The sequence below is a fragment of the Gymnogyps californianus genome, chromosome 17, assembly GCF_018139145.2.
Source record: "Gymnogyps californianus isolate 813 chromosome 17, ASM1813914v2, whole genome shotgun sequence".
Taxonomy (NCBI): Eukaryota; Metazoa; Chordata; class Aves; order Accipitriformes; family Cathartidae; genus Gymnogyps; species Gymnogyps californianus.
In genome coordinates, this window is record NC_059487.1 from 12,079,884 (window position 1) to 12,097,949 (window position 18,066).

An 18,066-nucleotide genomic window follows, 5' to 3' on the forward strand; every position below is an offset into this window, starting at 1 on the left:
TAATCATTAAACCAAATGCTGGGATTTGTTTTCTGTCCAATAATCTTCATTTTCTCTGAAATGTGAACTATTGCTCCCTTATGTTTCACTTTAATCCAGACTCTTTATTGCTGAACAGTATTCTGAAATGTGCCAGTCAGATCATTCTTTCTAAATCAGAGTTTCTTTGCTTGGTTTCGTTCCAGATACAAGTAACTAGTCAGAACAGAAGTGTTCCTCAAATTGCAAAAAAAAAAAATCTGATTTTTCTTTTTTTCATTAATGTTCAAAAGTCTAATTCTTCAGTTTAAGGTGAATGCAGACAGTCTGTATACAACGCATCCTTAAATGCTTAACAGGCCAAGTGAAGAGACTTTAAAGAAAATTCTAAGCAGCAACCCAAGCATCAGAGAGGCCAGGCACAGCTGCCTGGATTATCCACCAGAAAGTTTATTCCAAAGAAAGGCATTGATGCATGGGCACAAGTGTTTGGAGTGAATCAGAAAACAGCTGTCTAGGGACATGATTACATCCCCAAATTAACTCAAATGCTGCTGTTGAATAGCTACAGTATTAAATGTTCCAAATTTCCACCTATTCATCCCATGTCGCTGTGTCATCTTCAGCAAGCAGAAGCTGTTTGTATCAGCTCTAGTTCCAAGTGCGAACTCTCAGCTCACACAGACCGGTGTTGCATGAAGACACGAACCCAGCTCTGAGCAAACTAGCTTGGAGACTGGGAATAGTAGAAGTACATCAGCACAGTACTTCGCCTGAGTTTATATCCTTAGGAATAATACTCAGGGCAGGATTAAGTAGCAAGGCAGAACACAATTAAGTTGATATAGTAATACTGGTATTGTTGCCTGACTCAGTAAATCCTGTTTCTGTCATATTAATTATTTACTGAAGCCATTTACTACTTAAACTCTGAAAGCTGAAATATATCTGTGAATTCTCCTTTTAATCTTTGGCTAATGATTTTGTAGTAGATAATCCAACAGAGAGTATATGGTGGGTCTGTGATTTTTTGTTGCCAAATTTATCTGTGAATGAACTTTGCAGCTCTGAAAACACAGAGCTCTTTACAATAATTTGCCAAAAAAGCAATTACAAGCTGTTTTGAGGCTGGTATTTGTGTGCAGTCTCCTTTTACGTTATTGTTAGCTTTAAAGGAAATTAATCATAGGGTGAACCAGAGCTCCCATCCCAGAGACTAGCCAGAATGCTGTAACATGTTCATACTAGTCAGCAAATGGATGCATATGTTCAGTTGAAATAATGCAGGTGGCCGGACTGTACCGTGAGTCACATCGATTCCCAGGGCTTCCTCCAGCCCTGGGCAGCTGCGTGCTGCTCCCACAGTGGAATGGGAATTAATTCAGGGACTGTGCCTTAATTACACAGTCTGTCCAAAGGGAGTTTGTCTCTGTGGAGTATCAGCCCTGCAGAGGAACAAGTCTTTCTAAAGTCCTTAGTGTGAGTCAATTAAGGAACAACGCAGGCTACATGCACTCGTCTGTTTACGTATTTCATCTCCACGTTATTTCTGCTCTCAGTGGAATTTAATTCAGTCCTATGTCACAGTCCTCTCTGTGACATGTGAAGGCTGAATGATAGTTAACATTGCATTCTGCACCTAAAGTCTTGTTGGAAAGACCACAGATATCTACTCTGGTGCTGGCTGTAGAAAGAATTATTTCATAATGGGAGAGCAAGTAAATGTCATCAACAAAAATTAATAACGCTCATCAAAACTTCCTTTGCCGTCCAGCGACAAATACTACTTAAGATATGACTGACATCATTGCATGGAAAAGCACATTTTTAAATGGAACGGAAACCAAAGTCTCTTGTATCATATAAACAAAGGAATTATTAAAGTGATAAGGCGATGTTATAATCCAAATTACAAATGTTTGGCCTTTCCTATAGTGCAGTTTCTAGAAACTAGTAGAAGCTAATGTACTGTTCTGCCTTGCTTTTCTCTGCGCTGCCTGCCTGACTTGTCCTCCAGCAGGGCTGGTGTAGCCGGGGTTGACCCTGGCTATGAAACCTGGCCGTGCCATCGCAGAAGCAGGGTTTCAGACTCGGGCTCTAGTCAACGTGTTGTAATGTGCACTTTTAAATATCATCATAAATTTCATTCTATCCAAAAGCCAAAGCACGCTAACTCATGAGGTATATATACACTATGGAAGGTAAAGGCATTTTAAAAACAACTCAGCATTAGTATGAAACAGTCTGAGATACAGCATTGGGGCCTGAGCGCTATTCGAAAAGGTCAGCTCATCACCCCCCAGCTGCAGAGAGAGCACTGGTGTGCTCGGAAAATCCCTGCGTGCAGCTTTCTGCATGGCAGGCTAGTGAGCAGCTCTTGATTTTAGAGCACGCAGATCTTTATTCATCATCCCTTATTTGGCAAGTATAAAGCCTGTGGCTGCATAAAAGCACAGCATGCTTTTGCACGGGAAGCGTATGACAGGGACAAGGCTCTGGCACTTCCACCTTGGTATAACGTGAAGGAAAGCTGCCCGTGCCTCGCCGCCAGCCAGACATGCTGAGCTCTCCCAATGTAATAGCACAAATTACTTTGTTTAATCTGTGGAAAAAGATTAAATGTTCTCAAGCGGTTTAAAGGAAAATGCTATGGTGATTTACTGGTTGATTTTTATGGCTACAGAGAAGTGGGAAATAGGGGACTATAAGGAAGGCACAAGCCCTGTGAACTTGGAGGTCGCCTAAGTTCTCAGCAAGGTGTCATCTTTGTGCATCCTGGGTATGTTCTAGCGTCACTGAGATGCAGCAGTAAAATTTTGAACAAACTTCTTAAGAAATAGACGAAAATCTACTCTCAAAAAAACCCTTGGGATTTTTTTTTTTTCTGGCAAAGGCTAACTCTGGAGAAAATGAAATGTTTTAAAAATCTTATATTCATGTTTTCTAACTAGCTGTACACAAGATGGCTGAATTCATAATGTAGATATAGGTTTGGCAGAAAAATCTCCTTGGTGTAGAATACTAAAATTCTGGCTCGCGGCTCTGAAAGCAAGAATCTTTTGGCAGTACTTGCTCTCACATCTAGAAATGATAGATTTTTGTCTTTTTCCCCTTGTAGCCTCTGTACCCATTGCTCATAGTGTAATGCAGTACAGCCTTTGGTGTCTTTTTTTTGCCAGATGAAACAGTTTCTTAACATGGAAAGACTTCATTGTCTTCATTGTTCCATTCTCTTGTATATTTTTCAGTAGTAATAACAGCAAGGGGAATAATGAATGAATGCTTTGCACTTCCAGGAGAACTTTATAAATGAGAGGCTTGAAGCTTTTTTCTTTGACACCATTGCTCTCTTTCACTTGGGGCCTTTCCATTTGGTTCAGTGGATACGGCAGGTCTTCAGCTCGGCACAGAAGGACCCTCCTGAGTGAAGGGTAGCTGTCTGTCCCAACAAACACAAGTCTTTTGCTTGGGTGTTCCAACCAGATGTGGTTTGGCTCTATGCAGGCAGAGAGTTAACCAATTCTTACTCTATGGAAACGATTGGGAAGTTGAAAAATATAGCAGTTAGTGAGATAACAGCAAAATACATCTTGTGAGGAGGATGAGAAGGAACACTGTATTTTTCCAAGGTTGGGGGGGCTTTTTGTTGCACCAGAAGAGGAATGGTTGTAAATTACTGATCACTCCCCTTTTGTGCCTGCAACCTGAGCACCACAGCATTAGCTAGGAGAGGAGAACACGCAGACACCTGGATTGATCGGTCACCAGATGTGAGAAAGGAAGTAGTGAAGTAACAGCCGAAACGGTGAAAAAGAGACGAAGTGGTTTTGTTCTTTTTTTAACTTTTAATGAGGCGGGTGTTAATACACTGGGGCCTCGTTAGCAACCTCAGAACGCCTTTACAGCTGGCCATCTCAAAGGCAGCAACTCTGCCTTTGTTCTTGGTGGAGGCTTTCAGGGCTGTGTCACTGCAGGACCAGAGCCCTGCAAGTCCGTGGCAGTGGTGACATCTAGAGGACTCGAGCTCTCTGCGGCGGCCACAGCTCCGCGCTGCTGGAAGGATGGGCTTTCCAACCATGAGCCGTTTTCTGCCGCCAGCCAAACTCATTTCACAGTGATGTAGCAGAGGAAAACATTAAAAAACACTCCGTGTGCACATGTAACTGCCCCCTGAGAAAACACTGTGCTTTCCTCATTCTGCAGCCCTCCCTGTAGTTTCAGATTTCATTAACTAATGGTGTAAACTGTACTACTCCAAGTGAAGAATAGAAGAGCAAAATCTGTTACTTCACTGCTGTGACTGACTGACTTATCAGAAGGCTGGTGTCTGGGGAAACTCTCTGACACTGCTCCCAGAGCCGGGGTCAAGTGACGGTGTGTGACGCAGAGCAGATGCAGCTGTTGTGCTCTGGGGAGTATTTCCACTGTTCCCCTCCCCATCGCTGATGGTATCTTGCCCTGGAAGCAGTGCACAAATAATCAGAATTATGACTACAACTGCAGCTACGGTGCATTGATGCCTCTGTTTTCTGCAGTCCTAGCAAGAGGCAAGAGGCAGGTGTTCAGGCAACGCGAGTATATAAAAAGAAGGTGTAAGTGGGAGCTTAAACTCCTCTGCAGGGCTGCTGCTTCCCATTTCTTTGAGGCATATCACTGCAGTACCTTCCTGAGAGCCCTGGGTTCGCTCAGCCTCCTTGGTCCTGGCAGCTCCAACTCTTTACCTTGGCTCTCGAGTGTCTTGGCACGGAACTGTTCAGTGGCAGAGCTGCCAGGCTGCTCTGGGGCTTGCCGGCGGTGGAGATACCAGCCTTCTCCACCCCCCCTGTCCTGCGCGGCCAGCAATGCTTTCATGTTCAGTGCTTTTTTTACCAAGAAAGTAGATCCCTTGTTTCTCTGCCATTTTCTCGTTTAAAGCTGCATGAGAACAACGAAGTCTAGCAGGCAGAGTCAGCCTGGCCCAGTGCTTCCATGGGAAATATTAAACTGCAGTGCTCAGAGAAATGATGAAATCTTTTACCGGTAGAATTTAACAACCTACTTACACTGGAGCCAACCAGGAGAGATTTATAAAGCTGTAAAAGAAGCTAATTCTGTTTTAAATTATTTCAAAACCTGAACAGCACAAACTGTCTTTAAAATCACAGGGCAGATTTGACTTTTAAAAATGAGATTATACTTTGTAAGGCCAAAATTAAATGCTGTTGACCCAAGCGTTTAACAAATATTTGTGAGGAACAGCAGGGAGAACGATTTCTGGCATTGTTTCCACTCAAAAAGGAAATTGATGGTAGTCTCCATCTCTCTCAAGTCTGCCCCTCCAGTTCATACTATCCTAAAAGTCCTCTTCCGTGTAACTTCCTCCCATGCTCACAACACCTCTGTGCTACTTGTTTGCTCTTTCTCTCACTCACAAAGCACTGCAGTCACATCAGTGCTCAAATCAGCTGGGCACCGTGTTTGCAGAGTGTTTCTCAGAAAACCCCTTGGGCTGCACAGTCAGAATTGGGACTTGCCACACTTTGGGCATTAGTCACTTAAAAAAAAAAAAAGAGGCCTGTAATTGCTTCATCACTAAGCCTGACAGAGAAGTGGGTAGCACTGTTACCCACTTCAGTTAAGTCTTGTGTTAATTCTGTGAATAAGAGCACTGACATATGAGTACAGTATTTGCAGGACAGAGCTTTTAACCAAAGCAGGATGCTGGCTAAACTCCAGGATATCCAGTTGTTCTTTGCTTATTACACTGAGCGTACAGTTATATTATCAAAACTGTACATCTGAGTAAGACTTCGCTAGTTCAAGTGAAATGCTTTGCTCAGTTCTTACTTGTTTTTTCCAAAAGGTTGTGTGATCTTTTCAAACACTGATTCAGAAATGAGTGTTCATGTCCTACTGGTTTAATTAGTTACACAGACTGAACAACATGCTTGCAGTGAAGCACACAGCTTCTTCAAGCTGGCTCCAGCCTTCTCCTTCAGAAAGGCAACTTGTGCTGTTTCAGGATACAAGGAGAGCCACAGAATTGGAAGGACGATCGCTGGGAATTGCATGTTTCATAGGGAACACGGTACACCGCCAACTGTATAGGAGGCCTTAAGCTTTTAAACTTACTTGACCCTGCCCACTGGACAGTACCATCTATGAATTACTTATCACTCCTGGATGCAAGCCCGTGTTATTGCAGGATTGCTTGCCTGGTTATTTGTTTCTGCCTGCAAGGCTATCTCAGTGTATGATACCAACCGGGTTTGTTTTTTCCTACCTTGGTTGATAAGAGCCAACAGATGTCAGTGTAGCCTGAACAACAAGCGGCCGAGTTGCTCCTCAGGGCTCTGCTTCTGCAGAAACATCCCTCGGTGGGAGTTTCACCATCAGACGACTGCAGCGTGCCTGGGAGAGGGGGAGAATGGCGCCGAGAACAGTATCGGTGTGTTAGGGGAGGCTGGAGAGGCTCTCTCAGCTAAAAATACCCACCCAAGTATTTTTAAAAACACATTCGAGGATCCTTATAAACACACAGACTTTTGTTGACAGAACAAGACTGCTCATTTATGCTGTGTATTATCCTTGAAAACCTGCTCTGTTTATGCAGGGAGTCCCATGACAACCCCGGCTTGCTAAAGGTGCCACAATGATCTCAACAACAAACATGGCACTTTATCTGCTGGAGAGGGACGGAGGGGAAGCAGGAAATATCTGCAGGCTGTAGGAAAAGCAGTTAAGAAATGGAAATAAGCTGCTTTATCAAAATATTGCTTCGCTGTTTTCACAAGCGCAATCCCAGTGGCTTTCTAGCCCAACTCAAGGCACCTCTTACGCAGCAGGTTAATGCTAGATATGTGTAAAAAGCCCAGTAAAATCAGTGAAATTGGGTAGGTCATCTGGTTAAGTGATTTCTGAATGGAAGGAATTTGACAATGTGCTTTACTCTTTTTCCCACCTGAAGCCATAAATATTTTTTCAGGTGACAGCTCTAGGACCCAGAAAGTCACTGTAGGGAACCTCACTCATGGTCTTGGGGCGGGGGGGGCGGAAGGGGAGAGGGGGGAAATATTTTTATATTCCTGAAGGAAAACTGGGGCATGATGCTGAAAACCAAGATAGTCAAGGGGAAACCAACCATATAGTCAGGGGGAAAGGTAGCAAGTTTTATTGTATTCGACAGAGTGAAAAGTTTGTACTTTGGAGTTTGGATGGTGACACTGGCTGGTTCTGTGCCCAGTGAAGCCTATCTGTCAGGGAGCAATTAGTCTCCCTCAAGCACAGGCTATTGTTACTACTAGACGACACCTACATGAGTGCCTTCAGAAGTTTGGCAGGAGGAATGGATCCAGGAGCAAACAGTCACACTTTAATTTATACTTACAATGTCAGTTTGAACCCATAATGCAGGACTCTCAATATGGATATCCAAGACCCACTGCCACCTCTGAATGCCACCCTTCTTGCCACGGCCAGTCTTTTATCCCTCACTGCGTTGTCAGGACCAGAGAGAAGACAAATGCTGGATAAGGTGATGAAAGATCTCATGGGAATCGCTTTGGGATAACTAACATCCGCATAAAACTAATCAGGATATGAATAAGTTGGATGCTTATCTATTCAGCTACACACTACACACAGTGAAGTGCACAGCTTTGCTCCTGGAGTCCAGGACTTCACCCTGTGGCTTATGGGAACCAAAGATGCACTGGAAAGGTATCAATCAGAACTGACATTTAGACCAGGATGTCGTCCCCTCCCACAGCCATATCTACATGCTTTGGTCTCCCCACAAAAAGGCTTTGCCCTCTTTATACACAGAATGGACTTGAGTATCTTCCTAGATGAAGGTGGCTTTATACTGCATTTGTTGACCATGTCTTCAGAACAGTTTCCCATGACTAGAAGCACTAATACCTTTTGTCATTTTATAGCTGAAATACAATTAATTCAAATGTAGCTAATTCTACCCATTGTGCCTTATCTGTGTATCATGATGTTTATTTTACAGATGAACTGGCTTTTAAGTTAAGCAATGTGACAAGGTCACTGACGGTGATTTTGTGGTTATAGGTATCAGGAACTCTTGGCTTTCACACTTTCTGAAAGAAGACAAAAAGTTAACAGTTTAGATTGATACTTAAACAAGGATTTAGGAATCCAAGATTGAAATTAGGTGCTTAGTCACCCTTTTAAATCTAGACTTCAATGATGTAGGAAACAGAGGAATGACAGCAAAGTAAGTATTGACCTGAAGCAAAGGACCAAAAGCAGAGACCAGACAGAACCTGCTTCAGCTAAAATTAATGGAAAACACTCGCAGTCTGTAGTGGGTGTTCAATCATATCGACACTGAGTAAACTCCACAAATGTAGATTCTTCTCCTTGTGCCCTAAAAGCCTTGTTTTGCAACAGGGTGGCATGATTTATTTTTCAGGGGTGCTTGGCACCCTTTGTTGCTCCAGCCACACTGTGAACAGCAATCACAGGGCCCGTCTGAAAAGCTAACTCCTTTACTTGAGATGCCTTTAACAGAGGTGCCAGGCTACAGCCACCTACATTGGAAAAGTTGAGTGCGAATCGGCGCACTGGAGAGAGGACTGCCTGTGGGAGGGCAGTGCCAGAAGCTCTTGAGCAGGTCTGACACATTGGTGTTTTGCAACAAGAAGTGGACATTGCATATATAGATCACTTACAGTAATAAGGGTGGGAATTTGAGTTCAATCAATTATTTTCCCTCCCAAGGTACAAATAAATGCAAATTTTACTCATTTACATTTCTCTTGCTGACATATTTCCTGGTGTTGATCCAAGTTTTTTTGCTTATGTGTCCATGTCTCTTCTTTTAACGCTGCAGTCTCACAGTTATTGCCTCTCTTCCTCGGTATTTTTTGCATTCCCAGATGGCCCAATTCTGCTTTTTAACCCCTCCACTTCCCCCCCCGCCCCGTTGCAGATGGTAGAAACAACAGAACAAAAATATAGAGAGTTCTGCAGCCCAGTGCTCGGGGAAGAACAACTCTCTATTCCCTTCCCTCCCTGCTGGAAGTCAGGAAGAGGCAGGGTCTTAAGTCATCCCCACGCTACTTGCCTGCCAGAGCAGGGGGAGTGCTAGATGTATGAAGCGGCCATGTACGAAGGAGTAGCAAACTGTAGAGCCATGACACTGCTGCAGGCTCAGCGCCTCAGAAAGCCCTCTTCTGTCCCTGATGTGAAGAACTCCTTCTGGGCTGATACGGCCGTGCCTTGTCCCAGCGGGCAGCTGGGCTGTACAAGCTCTCAGTTCAATATGCATGGACATTTGCTTCTTGTGATGTTTGTTGCTTAAGGAGTTTGAATGAAGCTGAACACATTGCCATGAGCTGTGCAGTTTGCCGTGCACAGGTGGAGTCAGGTAGATACATAGCCTGTGTCTGTGGGCATGACCAGTGCCCTTCAGAAACATATTCTTTAACTGTATTTTGTGAAACCTGCTTAATGTGTGCTTTTTACGCCTGAATCTGTCCCACAGCATAAATGCTCTAAGTACAATGTGGATGAACAATATTCATATATGGCAGAAGATGGTTTGATCTTCGAGGTAATTTCCTCTGCTGTCTTTGAAACTGTGTGTGATTTCAAAAAGCTGTCGATCTGTGTCATGCACTCTTTACCCAGGTGAAATATGTGACCTTATCCTTGCTGTCACTTTTTGCCACCAACTAACACTGGTGTAAGCTGGGAAACTGGTGAACCGTGCCTCTGACATTGTTAACAGCTGGAATTTGAGTAACTACATCTGTACTGTAACTATAGGCAGGGCCATAGCCAGGACTATACCGGGATGTGAAATTTCTAATTTCCTGAAACAAGTAATTAATGAGTTATTCTAGGGGTTTAGAATAATAGGGTGAGGGAAAGCCTGTCTTCCACTTTGAAATCCTGCTTCATTTTTAGATTTCTACTTCAGATCATACCTGGGAGAGGATGGCCATTACAGTGAAGACAGGCTTGATGTGCTTTGCAGAACTTGTCACCTGCACTGGAAAGGTTTTCAAAGTAACGAAACCAAGACGGACTGATCTTAAACTTGTCTTGCTGTGAATTGCACCAGCAGGAAAACTCTGCTTGTCTACTCACTGAGCCAGGGGAAAAAATCCATGGGCTGAATGCTGCTTTCTAGTTTCTCATTTTACCTTTTGGGTTTGTTTGGATTTGTTTTCTTCACAGCCCTCAAGAGTTCCCTTTCCTTCTGCAGGTGGCACATCGACAGATCCCCACAACCTAGCATGCTTCAGAGAACTGTCCTGTCTGTAAGTATAAGCTTCCTCTTGTTCCAGTGCCTCTCCAAAAAGCACAGGAAGAAAAAGAAAACCACTATTAATAATCCTCTAGGCTGACCTTTACATTTTCTTGGTATATTACATTCTCAGGGGTGTGTTCATCAGAAGAACGAACTCTCAGTCCCAGAGGAAAAGGCATTACAGCAGTGGAGACAGAGAGTGAGTCATGTGGGCATCTCGAGCCTGATGTGAGATGGATTAATTCCTGCAACAGGCAGCAACTGCTGCTGAAGCTTGGGCTCATAGTGATGTGTAAAGTGAACTTGTCTGCTGTGTAATGATTTAATTTGTACACTTACTAATTGCTGTAACAGCCAGGCAGCAGGGTATTGATTAGGTGCCTTGAGTAGTACACAGGCAACACGATAAATGGGAAGGAGATGTTCTCTCCCTTCGCTCAGGTGATGTCTTTCTCCAGGAAGAGACTCGCTGACTTTCCACAGGATAACTTGCAGGAGTGAAGAGGTGAGAACCTGGCCATCAGTTACCAGACCTGACTGAAAGTGAGTCAAATAGAAATAAACTTGTTGAAATAACTAACATCCTTCCAATGAGGGGGACACACACACACAGTGTCTCCTTACAGAACAGATGGAAGTCTTTCCGGGCATGTTCCCACTGTGAAGCATTTGCTCATGTCTCTGCCTGAGCCCAAACTCACAGGCCATTTAAACACGTTTCCTGAACTTTGTTCTGGCATCCCCACTTGCCGTCGCTGATTGTTCCTGGAACCACTCTCGGAACAGGATGCCAGGGAGCCAGTTTGCAGAGAAGCCCGAGCTCCCTCCTGCAGGACAGGGCTCAGGGTGAGCCTCACCGAAACGCCGCCGCCGCCTGCCAGGACCATGCTCTTTGTTGCTGCCTTCCAGCAGAGGCCGGAGCTGGGGCGCTGCTCCTCCTCTGCTTCAGTGCAAAGTCAAATGGGTTGATTTAAGGCCGGGTCCCAAGACTAGGAGTAACAAAAGGTACAAAAAAGAGAGCTGGTTAGCTCATCTGGTTAACAGTGACTTCCGTGGGCAGCTCCTACCCTGTCAAAGCTGTCCTGCTGAGTCAGCAACAGAAACACTCGAAGGTTTCATATAGGGTACGACCTGCTCAGCCTTTTGGGTGGTGTTAATAAGGAGGGAAGACAGGGTCACTGCAGCCTGCTTAAAAGATCTATCCTTCTGCTGACACAGACTCGCGGGAGATTTTAAAAGAGAAATTTGTATCAAGAAGACATCTAACTTGTGAGAAAGCACTGAAAGGAGAAACTGAGATTTCAGTGAGAACCACACAGGCTATTTGCAGAAGACAGGCTACAGCACAGATAGCTCATTGCAAAGCTCTAACTCCAGAGTGCAGGATGTGTGGCCAGGCCCTAGAGACTATTAGTCATATTGTAAGTGAATGTTCAGAGCTGGCCGGAGATGAGTATAAAATACAGTATGACAAAGTTGGCAGTACTGTGCATGGAGCGTTCTGCCAGAGAGGGGGATATTACCACAACCGGCATCATCACCCCAAGCCAGGTAAATGGATAGCAACTGAGGAGGTGAATTTGAAGTTTGTTGTAAGGCGGCAGATGTGGTGCCTCCAGAGGAAAGGGGGAGAGCGAGAGAGCAAGCTCCGTCATTAACTTCTCCACTGGATGACGGTGTTGGTAGAAAATAACAAGAAGCCGCTGACAAATGCGTGTGGCAGGAAGTGAAGAAAAACTGGGGCGTGAAAATGGCGCACGTCTTGGTTGACACCTTATTTCCAGTGCGCTGAGGTGGTGTGGTGGAGGAGCTCAGCCGCAGTGTTCAAACTGGACATGAGCTCTCCCGTGGACTAGGGCTCCTCCCGCCTGCTGCAGCATCCCCACGACATCCCAGAGGCTGGGATGTCGCCTCAACTCCCCACGCCTGGACCCGTGGCTGGGGCGAGAGCCTCACCGAGGCCAGGGTGCAATATCAAACCAGCGATAGCTACGGTGGTTCGGGGTGCTGCAAACGGGAAGAGCTGACCGACGGCTCTCCCGTGCCGTGTCCTCCGCAGGGATGGGCTGGCCGGTGGCTTCCCCGCGGGGCAGGAGCGAGGAGGGGAGCCCGCAGAGCCGCAGCCGGCCCCGGGCACAGCGGGACGCCGACACCTTCACCCCGCGGGGGGCAGGAAGGGCGCGGCGGGGGGGTGCGGCGGCCGCCCCCCCCCCCCCCCCTCCCCGCTCCGCCCCCGCCGTGAGGCTGCGGCGGGGGCCGCTTTCCAGAGAATACGGTAAACATGTCCACATCACGTGTGGCCGCCTCCCGCCGGCCGCGGCGCAGGGGACCGGCCGAGGGGAGGGGCGGGACGGCACACCGCGCTCCGCAGCCCCGGCGGAGCGGGGCCACTTTAAGAGGCCGCCGGGCGCCGCCGCCGCCTCGCCCTGCCCGGCCCGGCGGAGAGCATGCCCACGGCGCGGTAGAGCGGGCAGCGCCGGCACCATGGGGCTGTGCTACAGCCTGCGCTCCCGCCTGGCCGCCGCGCACCCCTCCGCGCCCTACGGCGGCCGCGGCGGCGAGGCGGACATCCCCCCCTCCGCGGCGGCGGGGGAGTACGGAGACCCGCAGGTGCGGCACCGGCTGCGGCAGGACCTGGTGGCCAAGGAGCGGGCGGACAAGAAGCGGAGCAAGAGCATCGACAAGACGCTGAAGGCGGAGAAGCGGGAGTACAAGCAGACGCACCGGCTGCTGCTGCTGGGTGAGCCAGGGCGGGAGCGGGAGCGGCGCGGCCCGGCCCGGCAGGTGCGGGGCGGCCCGGAAGCCGCTGTCAGCGCCGGTGCCCAGCGCGCCCGGCGGCCCCGCGCTGGCGGAGTGGGCGGCGGTCGCGGGTGGGCCGGGGCGGGGCGCCGCGCTCACGTGGGCGGCCGCGCCTCAGCGCGTCCCCGCTCTGCCGCCGCCGGGCGGGGGGGTGGCCGGCCCCGGGGGGCTCTCGGCGGGACCCCCTCTGCCGCGGCGGGAGGCTGCGCTCGGGTCCCGGCGCTGCGGGGGCTCGGGGCAAGGCTGGGGAGCCGTGCCGGCTGTGAATGCCGCTGTCGCTGTGGCAGCAGCTTGTAGCCAGCCCGAGGGAAATGACAGCCCTCCTCACCTCCCTGAAAGGTGCTTGCTCGGCCCCCACAAAGCTGCTGGGTCCGCTTTCCCCCCAGCTGGTCGTTGACATAAAGCCTCTCGCTGGGACCACGGGAGAAGGACAGTTCGTTCAGCTGGTGCAATTTTTCCATAAGGAGAAAGTCTAAGTTTTTCTGTGTTCGTTAATTTTTTGATGTTGCCGTCTCCACCTCCCAAAATACACACCAGGGAGGCTTCAGCCTCTAAGGCTGAGGCTTGTTTAATTCATCGCTGCCTTACAGCCCCATGCACTAGCACCTGCTTGCTGCCTGGCAGCTTGTCTCTGTCCCTGGGCTGTGCAGGGCTCCCAGGCAGGAGATGCTCCTGCACGGTGACAGCTCCGGCACTGGGCTCCCTTCCTGAGGGAAGCCCTATGGAAAGATACCTTCTCTTTATCTGCTTTGTGTTGTGTGATGTCTGAGCTTGTATGGTATGTGACCCCAACGCAGACGGTCATAGAAAGTCATGTATTGGCCTTCAGGTAAGTCAAAGGGGTTTGGCAATATTTCTGTTCCCCCTTCACCCAGCACACTGCCGGTGGAGCACAGATTATCCTGCACAAGTGGACTGCTAAACTCTGAACATCTTGGAATAATAGAGAATATTTTCAAATGTCTGTAAATACCTTAAGAGCCTCCTACCCCCTGGGGTGCGCATGGTACCGCATGTGATAAATGGCAAGATTTGGCCCTGATCTTTTCAGTATGTGTTTGTAGCCTGTAATAGAGGAGCTGAACTTTAAGGAGCTTTAGAAAACAATATTGGACATAGTTTTCTGAGTCTTAATGATAAAAGTTTTTATTCTAGAAGTACAGCTTCTTTTGATGTGGTTGTAGCTGTACTGATGTAAGTCTGTTCATGAAGGTGTACTTTCTTCTTATGAGAAGGGGGTTGAACAACACTTGTGTAAAGACTAAAGCTTGTATGCTGTGACTGTATTGGTAAGAAATCACACCTCTAACCAATGTGGCTTTCCTTTCAAGCGCAGGCTATGCTGTAGGTATTTTACGGTTTGGGTGGGTTTTTTTTTTTAACGTATTTCAAGTTTGTTCTGTAGTGAACAAGTGCTTGAAGAAGGAGCTGTGAGAATTGTTTTTTCTTTGTAGATTAAATAATTAGGAAAAAAAACAGTAGGGCTAATTTTGATGTTAATCTGCAAGCCTTTAAGTCATAAAGGCTATCTGATAGGCTTCTGTATTTGCAGTAGGCAATATTTCAGTTGCCTGTTTTTTAATATTCCTTCTAACATGTTGTACCACAGAACTGGTTTTTGCAGAAATGACATGAAACATTGAGTGGGTTAAACAACATATCTTAGCAGTTTAAAATTATCTATGGTGAAGCCAACAGAGAGAACATTCTTTGTCGAAGTACTGATTTATAAATCTGATGGATATGAGTCAGTGTTATGCTGGCAGTGGTTTATTATATTTCAGCCTGGACTTGAATAGCAGGAAGTCACTTACTGGCCCTCTTGTAAATCTTGGGATGCCTAAGAGACCTATTTCCCTGCTCCTTGCACAGGGACTGTCGGTTTTCCAGTTAGCTTCCTTCCCTTGCTGCTTCTCCCCTGCATCCCACTCTCACTGTTACTTTGTGAATTTTCTATTTCTAAGCTGGAATAAGAAGTTTGGGGTATACTTGGTTATACTTTATGTACATCTGCAGGTATTGATTGCTGCCACAGATGAGTGTCTCTGTGCTGAGACTTCGCCTAGATGCCTATGGGTTGCGTATGCAAATAGCGCAGGACAGTAATATTGAATGAGGGGGGCAGGAGCATCTAGGATTAAATCCCAGGAGTCTCCTCGCTTGGGGTTGAAGGCTCAATGGCAAAAGCTGCAATAGGTACTCATGGTTTCTGACTTGTGCTCCCAACTTTTTAGGCTGATGTGCTTCTGCAGGAGCATATCGCTGACGTGGGCAGCAAAGGACACCACAGGTGGCCGCTCTTTCTTTGAGCGTAACAGAATTTTAAAAACTGCACTGATGCTTCAGGTCTGGTCAGTACCCAAGACTAAGTTATTTTTAACGTATGGCTGCATTAGCTCATACACTTTCAAGGGCTGCAAAGTTGCGCTGCAAATCTAGAGTGTTTCCTCCTATCGCGCGCTCAGCTGTACAGAATACAGGGAGTGCACAGTCACAGGTGTCTGTGCCTGCGTGTGTTTTGATGTTGTAGTGTGTGTATATAACATACCTTACAGCTGTAAGCTCTAGTCCGTTACTCAGAGTATTACTCAGATTAGTGCTCTTTAGCACAACTGATACTTATGTTCCCTCCCTTTTTTTGGAAGGAGAAGTTTCTCACTTTATCGGAGTGCTCAGGGATGTGCAGTGCACGGGTGTAGTTACTCAGTGGATATCTGTATGTCCTGTTACTTGATTTAAGTCTTTTTTCATCATTTTTTCAGGCCTTTTTCATCACCACAGATGTATAAAGTAAATTCCCGATTTCTGAAACTTCTCTTAATTTCAGTAGAGCAAAGATCTCTGCTCTATTTTTGAAGCAATAATCTTGACTTTGTACTTGCAATAGAGTAGTTTTTTGCATTGTTTTTGTGAAAGGAGAATGCACAATCAATCAGGTGTAATCTCACTGGATTTTGTTTAGTGTACTGTACAAGTCACAACTTCAAGATTACAATCATTTATGTTGGCAACATAGTATGAGTTCAGGGTTACTGCTAGGTATTGGAGGGTGATTTTTCAGTGCATGGGGGTTGTTTTTTGTTTGAGAACAATCCTGGCTCTAAAATTGAAAGTGTATGCTTATGGGGGAAAGGATTTTAAACTTTGCCATAAAACAATTCCATTTTGCATGTGCTTTTTCACTGGTGACAGTAGTGTGGGTCTTCCTCTATCTTTTTTTTAAGACTTTAAAGTATAATTCACCATAAATTGTGGTTTTTTTATCTTACAACAAATATATGAAAACAAGAGTTGTAGTCCTGTCTGAGGGGGGTTAATGCTTCCGATAAGTCCGTATTTTCCAACAAAAACCCACTCTGTCCGAAACTGTTGCTCAGTTTTCCTTTTGCTCAGGTGTATGTGTTGCTTTACCATGACCTTCCTCCTCTTCTGTGATCTGGTTTGCTGTAGGAGAGTGAACTTGGGCTGGTCTCCTCTTGGTGCTTTGGCAATCTTTGTGTACTTAGTTTTTTCACTCTTTCAGGCTGAACTCTTACCCATGTCAAAAGTACTTGTGGCTTATTCCCATATTGAAAAGGAAATGTGGATGTCAATATACCAATGTAGATATATGCACTTGTCATCTTAGGTATTTATATTAAACTACAATACATTAAATAATGGCCATTCTGAATCTTACCTACATCGGTGCTTAAGTAAAAATGTTTCTAACAGAAATATTTATATTGGTGCAAATATGAATATAGGGCATGCAAATTTGAAGTTTTTATAGGGGGAATATATTATACAGGAAGAAAAACATACTTTAAAAAGCTAGGAAATATCAGCATGAAGACTAACCACAGTCACCCTCTCTGTGTGTATGCTGCATGGTAAGCCCCTCCATACCATATAATTAAAGACTGTCTTGTATGGTTTACATTGTATTTTTTTTCCACAGGGCTGGTACTTCATTCAGGGTACAAGATGGATGTTGTGCAGTGAATGAGCAGCTATTCAATATTCTTATCCTCCTCATACAATGTGTCACCCTGTGCCCTATTTATGACACACCATCCATACCCTGTACTGAATGAAGAACTGTTGAACTCCTCATGGGCTTTTCTGTAGTACTGATCACTGCAGGGACTGAATGCTTCATAAATGTCAGTGCACAGCACTGCTGTGAAATGAGGTGGTATCGTTCTCCTTCTTTTGTGGATGCTGGAGAGGGAAATGCCACCAAAGACTAAAGCTAAAATTGTCCAAAGCTACCACTGATTTTAAATGCCTGGTCTTTGCCTAACACTAATCTTTCTCTGTAGTACTCAACATTTTTTTAGTAACACTTCATGTGTTTAGAGCACGGACCTCGTGGTTGTGAACGCTCAGCACTTTTGCAACGCAAGCTTTAGATGCTCTGAAATGCAACCCAGCGAGTGAGAAGCACAGATGGGTGCCCGCTATGGAAGCTGTGTGCTGCTCAGTTGGCCACGGCAGCACTGCAGCAGAATGAAGCTGGTCTGGCTCTCCAGGGCAGCATTTAATGGCAAATCCCACAAGATATCCTTTCTCTTGTTGTGATTCCCTATCTTGCTTGCTTACAGTGGGGTGGTTATCCTGACACCACTTCTCTCGGCGATCAGGTGGGTGGGGAAGGGAAGACACCCAGTTATAAAGATAGGCATGTGTTCAAGCACTTGACGAAATTCCATCTCACAGGAGCTTGTCCCTGTTGACAATAGTTTCATTCACTTACAATAGATTTGTTTTTTGTGCCTCATGTATTGTGAGGCAGAAGAGGGGGCATGCACCCTGCAAAAAAGTGCATGATTCTTATTAGAAGATCGTGTAAAAGATGTACAGAACAGAATAGACTAAAAATGTAGAGGGAACCTTTATCCTGGTGCTTCCTGATTCTTGAGAACAAGATTTTTGACAATCAATCAACATCTTCTACCAAGTTGGTATTTAATTTCCTCTTTAAGGAAAGCAGGAATAGGAAGACAAAAAATCCTGGGTTCAATCCTAGGGGATGCTTGCGA

The 18,066-nt window shown here is 46.0% G+C and overlaps 1 protein-coding gene across 1 annotated transcript in view; it reads left to right on the forward strand.

Moving 5' to 3' along the window:
• Positions 1-12,727: 12,727 nt before the first annotated feature.
• Positions 12,728-18,066, forward strand: part of GNAS (GNAS complex locus) — a 159,627-nt gene continuing 154,288 nt past the window's right edge. Inside the window, exon 1 of the mRNA XM_050907048.1 lies at positions 12,728-12,983. Coding sequence (XP_050763005.1) covers positions 12,728-12,983 — 256 coding nt within the window. The remainder of the gene's footprint in view (positions 12,984-18,066) is intronic.